Source organism: Petromyzon marinus, chromosome 33 (genome assembly GCF_048934315.1).
Source record: "Petromyzon marinus isolate PM22_M1 ecotype Great Lakes invasive population chromosome 33, UKy_Petmar_22M1.pri1.0, whole genome shotgun sequence".
Classification (NCBI taxonomy): Eukaryota; Metazoa; Chordata; class Hyperoartia; order Petromyzontiformes; family Petromyzontidae; genus Petromyzon; species Petromyzon marinus.
Window position 1 is genome coordinate 8,126,799 of NC_133699.1, and position 8,509 is coordinate 8,135,307.

Below are 8,509 nucleotides of genomic sequence, written 5' to 3' on the forward strand. Positions count from 1 at the left end.
TTCTCCAAACACCGGGCCATGGCGTTGTTGTTGTTGTTGCTGCTTGCGGAAAGTAATTTAAAAGTTCGTGAATTAAATCACAAAAAAGACAGGCCTCTTTCGCACGGACTTAAGTCAATGCTTGTGAATCCAAAATGTAATGTAATACGCATGAACGGTCGTGATTAAGCTATACTCCTGAAGTATGGGGCAAGTTTTGTTTTTTATCTTGTTTTTGAATCCCGAAACATTTTTGATCGGAGATTGAATTGGGTTAGCTATGTTGTATATGCCCCCCTTTCCATCTTAATATTAACACGTAATTTTTCAATACATATAGATACATATTTCTATTGTTTCTTTTAATTTTAATAATGAATAAAAACACCAAACCAGGCCTCAGCATGGCATGTGGAGGTCATATTTACCTTGACCCACTAACACGATTTTGACGTTCAGAGCCCTCCCAGGGTCAGAGGGAGCAGATAGAGAGCAGAGCGCAGCGGATTGCAATGGGGCTGACGTAAACACAAAGCCAGGGTCACTGGGAGGTTGCGTTAGCCTAGATCTAGTTAAGTCAACAAAGCTAATTGGTTCTGCATTACTATTAAAGTAACTTAAAGTCGGAATTTAACGACAGGGTAGGCTAAAGTTATTGATCTTCACACCCACTTCAATTGAACCCTGCCACAAGCTACGTCAATGTAACCATCACCCGTCTATTAATTTAATATGAAATGTATTTACATATTTTAATAATTTATATACGACTTGACCCGAAGCCTATAACAATCAGGTTTTCCTAAGTCAACATAAATGCTCTAGCCTCCACCCATATGCAAATAATAAGCAGGGTTAAAGTAAGAGTAGAGAGGAAAAGAAATGCAAGCGCACAGCAAAACTGCAACGTAAGCAAAGGGCGATGTTAAACCCAGGGTCGGAGAGAAAGGGAAATCCCGGGCGTCTTTGTATCCCTGCAACGCGGGGTAGGAGTGTGTATACGCTTGGGGAAACACGAGTCAAACACCACAACGAGAAGCTGACTCAGACCTTGGATTAATACAGAATCATAACTATGGAACTCAGATGAAATGTTAACTTAAAACTTTTTAACCATTTCTTTGTGCGTCGGTGAAAGTCGGAGGGAATATCGCCCCTCCCTCCAGGTTGTGCACCCAGACAGAGAGGCGCCTTCGAGACAATTTATAACATTTGATTGTTTTACTTGTGGGTTTTATGGTAGGAGTATGACAACGGAATATACCGTGGGTGATGCACAAGGATACACACTGACACACGTACAGACACACACACGGACAGATACATACGGACAAATCCTGACACAGCAAAAATCGAAAGAAACCCCGCCTTGTGGGCAGGATCCGAGTGAAGGGATTTTTGGGCATAAAAAGAGAATCCTGAGCATTGAAACCTCAGTTCGACCCGGGGGGGGGTCGGCTCACCAGAGTTCGACCAGTGGGTCGACTCTCGGGAGACAGTTCGACTCGGAGGAGCAACTCGGAAGAGTTCGACCAGGGGGGTCGGAACTCGGGGAGTTCGACTCGGAGGTCGGAACGCGGGGAGTTCGACCAGTGGGTCGGCTCAGGAGCAGTTCCAATCGGGAACGAGAGCAACAGGTCGCCAGCCGGCGAGCTGCAGAGCAGGGGGCGGCGAGCAGAAGCCAAAGTGGCCCCGTCGCTACCCACTGACGTTGGCAAGACTCGCAGGGTAGTGAGGCGTCACCTAGTGTGATTTCCAAGAGCTGAAAGACAGAGTATTGCTGATTCTACATTGAGTCCAGCTGCAGAGCGACCGACGCACACCGGTGTGCTGTACTCGTAACGAATTGGCACGATCTGTTTAAGTGACAAACCTTACAAATTGGCTGTGTCGGATGGTGGCCAGTTTAACGAAACATTTATATATTTACACGATCTAACAAGAAAAAAAACTGTAGTATAGATCAGTATTGATAAAATTAAGGTAAAAAATAATTTTATTTTACGTTGCAAAACTTGCAAAGAAGACCAGTCCACACGTAAAGGTGCAGCCTTGAAATTGTTTGATCATACGATTGCTCGCGGTTGGGTTTGCACGAGAGGAACCTCACCTTCTACATCCAAACATCTTGGAAAATGTGGGAGCACCCACACCTGACCCCACAACACACATGGCTTGTCCATCGACTACCTGTGGTGTCCCTATTTATACTGCTGGGTGAATAAAGGTGGGAAGGATGTATTTCTACTGACATGCCAGGAAATTGAAGCACCAAATTCCGTACAACACCAGATTGCTAACCGTTGCATGAATAGCACATTATGCCATTTGAGTTTTAAAATATGCATGATTTCCAATTTCACGCACTGCAAGAATGGGGAGGGCGTATGAAGGGATGTAAACCCGTATGGGAATGTGTCCATATGGGTCTGTATTTGCGCTCAAGTGATATCACATGCATCTTTTTAACGTAACGTCTTGAGAATCACTAAGGAGAATTTAGACATGGAGTATGTTTTTGTCCAACTTCTTTGGAAACAAGCACAGATCCTAGGTATCTAAAAGCAAACCAGAGTCTCCATTATTAGATTGGCTTGCCATGTTGTTCGAAATAAGAATCCGCACTTCGCAGTTTGAGCAATGCTGCAGTGTAGTGGCGATGCGTGTCCGTGACTTAAGGCTGCTTTTACTGCTGTCGTAGGAGGAGGCCAAGAGTATTCAACGGGCAGAAGGGGACACCATCTCCAGCATCGTCGTCAAGGATGAGGCATCCACATCACCCCCGGCGGTGTCAGCAGCAGATGACAAGGGGCTGGAGATCCAACACAGCACCGTTCCATCCGCCGTGTCTTTCGTGACCGAGTCCAGCACGACTGGGCTGCACAAACCTAATGCGGGAGGTAAGTGTTTGCTGGCATTACCCTGTCCTTCTGATTAGTATGGATGGCGACGCACGGTGTGAAAGAAGTTCAACGTGCACACATACGTACACTTTGATATCTCGTCACGCTGCTGTGGTTGTCTAGCCATTGCTGTCGATGTAAAACTTACAGGCTGAAGATGCTCTTCAGGCAATTCTGATTACTAGTGCTGAACACTTCAAAAACATTTAATACATTTGCATCTTGCCAGCTGGTGAAGAGGATTGTGTCTACCTAACAGCACCACGAAAAAAATGCCAGCACGGGTACAGGCTAAGGCACCCAATTTTTAAACCATTCCCTTCAGCAGTGCTGTGAGTTATAATAAAAGTGATGTGAGCGTTAATGATGTGTTTCCATCATGTCATGTGTGCAGATGAGGACAGCATTCCATCTTTAGAATTCATAACACCTGCGACAGACAACTTAGTTCTCAAGTGGCAGGAGGATCTACATGAGGGTGCTGGGCTCAACAACCTCGGGAATACGTGTTTCGTGAATGCCAGCCTGCAGGGCCTCACGTACACGGCGCCGCTGGCAAACTTTTTGCTTTACAGCGATCACTCATGGACCTGTGAGTTCTCCCAAGATATTTTGCATTCGAGACGAGCTACAATCGAGTGTTGTGTAGATTACCTGGCTGTGCGCGGCTGGGCAATTTGTGCGATTGGTTTGTATTTTCACTGTGTGTCACCCCTGCCCCTCTTCACAGGCAAACAGACTGAGTTTTGCATGATGTGTCTGTTGGAGAAACACGTCTTCAACACCTTCATGAATCGGGGCATGGCCATCGATCCTATCGACATAGTTCTCAATTTCAAAAGTAAGTTCCAGCACAATTCCCAAGTGTCTTTGACGTTGAAACATCGGTCATCTCAAGATCTCCTGAAAGGGCAGTTTGAATCAGTTTTTGTATACAATATCGAACAGAAAATTACTCGTTTTGGTCAGCACTGATTTTACAACTCCAATGCATCGGATGTTCTTCCGGTCCTGCATTACTCTCTTGATGCTCGTTCTAAACACTGCCAGCCATACCCAGTTCTGTGATTAACCCACAAATCTTCCAATTTAGTTGATGAGGGACTTCATAAGCTATATACTGTGCCAGCAACTGTGTGACCACATCATCTGTGACCTCTGTCCATTTCCACACAGACATCGGCGAGGACCTGTGTTTTGGCAGGCAGGAAGATGCGCATGTCTTTCTGAGTTACGTGATAGATACGCTGCACCAATCCTGCCTCTTCAACCAAAGCCAGTAAGTACTGCATGCCCCAGCAAACTCCATAAATAGTTGCACAATACCAGCACATGGATGCCTGGATTGTTCAGAAAAAAATATGTTCTCAGGATAACCAGGCTACAGTCTACATTATTGACTGCCAATACGCTCACCAAGCTTAAAAACCAGGCTACAGTCTACATTATAGACTGCCAGTACGCTCACTCCGATTAAGAACCAGTCTACATTAGTGTTTTTTTGGTTTTTATTTTAATTTTATATTTTATTATTCATATTTGTATTCACTTTATTTTAATTATTATTTAACAAATACACTAAATGCTTGTTTCTAAATGTGGAGGGAAAAATCGGTGGGCTCAAATAAAAAAAATACACGCAACCACAGGGAGTAAATGCAAACTGCAAATTTACAGGCGTCAGCATTGGGATCAAACCCATGACCTGTATAGCTGCCGAGGTAGTTAAGACATTGCCACTTCAGCGAGTTAATACTAGTAGGGAAAAACATGTAACTCTCCCGAGTGTTCATCTCGTAAAGACATTGCCTCTGGAGTAGCTGTCTGTGTGTTTCATTGCGTGTTTTTCCAGGCTGAATATTGACATGGAGACCCCAACATTGATCCACCAGATCTTCAGGGGGTACCTGAAATCGAGAGGTAGGTACCTGTGCTCCTTCTGGAAACATTCACCCTTTAAGTAGTGATTTCACCCAATTTCACAATCCATACTGGGCTATGCAAGCTCTCGCATGCAACCTTATATTCTCTGTAGATGTAAAAAAAAAACACGTACACAAGGACATAAGCACACATGCACAAAATATGCATTCCCTTTCCCGTTTCTCTTTCATTGTTTACAAGTTATATCATTCACTCTACTCCCATTCCTGTGGAGTTCTCTAGGTTAAAAGGGGTTGCATCAACTATACGAACATCTTTTGATTTAAAGCTTTCGTGACTGCAGGGATTCATATTCTTGGTTCTTTCGGTGAAGTCACCACGTAGAAGGGAAACTATAAAATAATAAAAATATAATACAATATACGAACATCATTAACTGGATTGTGCTAATGCTTATTTCTTTGACCACGCTGCGACGAGGCTACCCAACATGCAATCTGCCAGCAACATTTTAAACTTTAACATTGAATACAAATTAGTTTATGTCATCATTCATGTGACAATTTAGACGAGGTCCTCAGGGTAAAAAGGGGCGGAGCTATTTTGGACGATGAGGGCGAAGCCATCATGCGCGTGGCAGTCAGCGGTGTTTTGTAGTTGCCGGTATTTCATCGTTAATAGAAAGTTGTATTATTAGCAGACCATCCCGATCATCAATGACTACACAAGTAAGAAAAGATGCCGAATACGGAAAAAGATTTCACATGCTTATTACGCAAGAGTTAATCAAAGGTTTCTGTACGCCAAATGTAATTTCTCATCAGGCCACGTGGTGTACAGTGCAGCATCCAACTCGTAGCCCACCCTATGTTTCTGGCTTCTGTGCTATGAATAAAGATCACTCCTGAAAATGTCACCAATTGCATATTTTTCCTTGTAAGGGAGTGCTATTGACGGATGTGTTGAGTACCTGTGATTTATGTTAGGGCACCACTGCCAACACAGTATCAACAATACATGTATTTAATAGCCATTACAGCTTTCACCAAATATGTTTTCACATAACAATTATAGCCGCATCTGGGTTGGTGGTATCTGAACATTTTCATGATATTAGGCAGTTAACGTGTGAATACTTTTGATTATGATTATGCAATGTGCAGCAGTAATATTGTATGTTTTCATATGATGTGTTTTCACAGTTGAGTGCACGCAGTGCTTCAGCATCTCAGACACGTTGGACTCTTGCCTTGACATCTCTCTTAATATCAACGTAAGAATTGGGAAGGCTGCAGCCTGATGTCGATTTTTTTTGTCATTCATTATATTTATGTACCACAACCAGTTAACTGCAGAGAGCCACTTAGCTCATTATTTTCTGAATTTCTATTCCAAGTAATAATTTCCATTATTGTGCTTTCTTGGCTTTTGACAGAAATCCCTGGATCTGGTGAAGGCTTTGTATGAATTCACAAAGACCGAGAATCTTGCAGAATACAGATGTGGAATGTGAGTATGCAATCTTCCATCGTGCACCTTGAAACGTTCGTGTATATCCCCATTTATACAGTGTGTGATCAAACACGCACCTCGTCCGTAAACTAACGTTGCTATTGTCTGGCGAACAGGTGCTCACGCGTGGGGAAATCAACAAAGAGAGTGAGCCTGCACGTGGTGCACAATGTGCTTATCGTCACCATTAAGCGATACGATGAGTTTGGGCACAAAATCGACAGGGTGAATTTTACTTCCTGCACAGAATGCAATCTGATATTCAGATATATTTTGTATTCAACGTTTTTTGTCATTTGGACGTATTGGCGGTACACCGGTGCAGCATGACACACCGGTCCTCATAAAACAGTAGAACATCAAAATGTGAACCGACACTCATCTTCCGACTGCTTTGAGATCACGATAAATTATTTTGACGCACCCCCACAATATTTCCTGAAATGGGTTGCGAATCGTAGGAAAATATATCATTGTGAAAAATGTGATTTTAGTTTTTTATATATACGGTGCACCAGTGTACCGCCAATACGTTAATTTGCTCCCCTCTTCTGCCCCTGCTTAGCCAGCTCCCTATTTTCCTCTCTTTTAATGCTTGGCCCATCACTGTCTCCTCCCTCATCCCTTGTAGGAGTTCCTCTTCCCTGAAAAACTCGACATACGGCCGTTCATGTCCAATCAGGTTGTGCACGAGCAGGAACTTTATTCACTCTACTCGGTGATTGTGCACCACGGGACCACCACCAATAGCGGCCACTACTACTCATACAACAAGGTGATGTTCTGCATGATAAACAAAAAAACAAATATCCCCCATATAGCCTTACCCGACTGTTGGGGCAAGTGCTGTTCATGAGCACCTGTCAAAGCCAGAATGACACATGCGGGGGTGGGTGGCCAGCACTACGCCCGGCCGCCTTTATCCCGAGTGGTAATTTTTACATATTGCACCATGTATTCATTTGATGCTGAGTGGACCGAGGGAACGAGGCCCAGGACCAGTTGAGATAATCGTCACTGGTGTTACGTCGTAAGCGGGAATCGACCTCTGGTTGCCGGGTTCGTAGTGCAATGTGCTAACCGCTACGCTACTGTTTCCCACTATGATAATACATACACACACACGAAGCATATGAGTACACGTGTTAACTTCCATATAATATTCCACTTTCATGATCTCTCACTATGGCTGTTTTTTAAATGAGTCAGGTGCAATTGGGTAATGATCGTAATTAAGTGTACATGTATTTTTTTCCTTCAGGTCAGCAATGGCAGCTGGTTCAGAATGGACGATGCTGACGTGGAGCCAGTCGCCAAGTCAGAGGTTCTTCAAGACCAGGCTTACATCTTCTTCTATATGAGGTAAGTTGTACTCATGATGTATTTTCACAAACCATAAAACCTCAAACTGGAGAATTTACCCTAAGTCAAACAGTGTTGTCTGACAGTGTTGTACGCACTCTTACTCGGCCCACAATTATATTTTGAAGGTGGTTACCACGTGAGTTATCAGCCATTTTCGGTGCAATTCATTTCTCTAGGTAGTTTCAATGACAGGCAGTTTTCTGTGGTGTCCTGTTGGCCAGTGGAATAATTGTGGTGGTGATGATGTGTGCTATGTGTAGGTCACCAGAGTAGAATGCTATCCCAGTGGACATCGAGGACTCTCAGTCTTCAAACTGGGTGGCATCAAGGACACAAAGAGAGCTCCCAAGTGCTCGGACTACACAAAGAAGGACACTCAAGGAAGAAAGAAGACGAGCCGGAGACACACTGCATACACACACACGCGCACCTTAGCAGACACATTGGAGACTTAGAGATTTAGACTGATATCAGATGCTCCCTCCTTACAGGCAATCCCCGGGTTACGGAAGCGTTAGGTTCCCGAGGAAAATCCGCAACCTGAATTTTCCGTATGTCGGAAACTCAACAATTTCCCCCAAATCTAGGTAAAATCCCATAGCCGGAAATAGTTGTGCCTCCCATACTGTTTTCTTTAATTACTATAGTTTCATCCCTATAATCCCGGGACTGCCTGTAGTTAGTTTTCAATCCTAACCCGCCTAGTGAGCGATAATGGTCTAGGTTTCTCAGAAGGAAATTAATAAACATCTGATATGATGGGATAACTTTCACAAACATTTGTTTAGATTATTGATTATTTTGCTGTAATAAATTTCTATAAGATAAACCAGTTTATTAAGCTATTATTTGTTGCCAGGTTGCTT

General features: G+C 43.5%; 1 protein-coding gene across 1 annotated transcript; it reads left to right on the plus strand.

Annotated features, from left to right (window-relative positions):
* The first annotated feature begins 2,325 nt into the window (after positions 1–2,325).
* On the plus strand, positions 2,326–7,916 carry LOC142929687 (ubiquitin carboxyl-terminal hydrolase 36-like). The gene is made up of 12 exons (XM_076071391.1): positions 2,326–2,364; positions 2,681–2,879; positions 3,277–3,474; positions 3,613–3,723; positions 4,059–4,161; positions 4,735–4,802; positions 5,969–6,039; positions 6,202–6,275; positions 6,395–6,503; positions 6,910–7,053; positions 7,540–7,640; positions 7,904–7,916. Exons 1-12 carry the CDS (start codon positions 2,326–2,328, stop codon positions 7,914–7,916), a joined length of 1,230 nt encoding a protein of 409 aa, XP_075927506.1.
* The last annotated feature ends 593 nt before the right edge of the window (positions 7,917–8,509 follow it).

Excerpts from the sequence above, each read along its gene's own strand:
- LOC142929687 (XM_076071391.1), top strand. The coding sequence starts at position 2,326 with ATGATTTCCAATTTCACGCACTGCAAGAATGGGGAGGGC. Across the intron at positions 2,880-3,276 it reads GCACAAACCTAATGCGGGAG|ATGAGGACAGCATTCCATCT; the intron begins GTAAGTGTTTGC and ends TCATGTGTGCAG. Across the intron at positions 4,803-5,968 it reads GGGGTACCTGAAATCGAGAG|TTGAGTGCACGCAGTGCTTC; the intron begins GTAGGTACCTGT and ends GTGTTTTCACAG.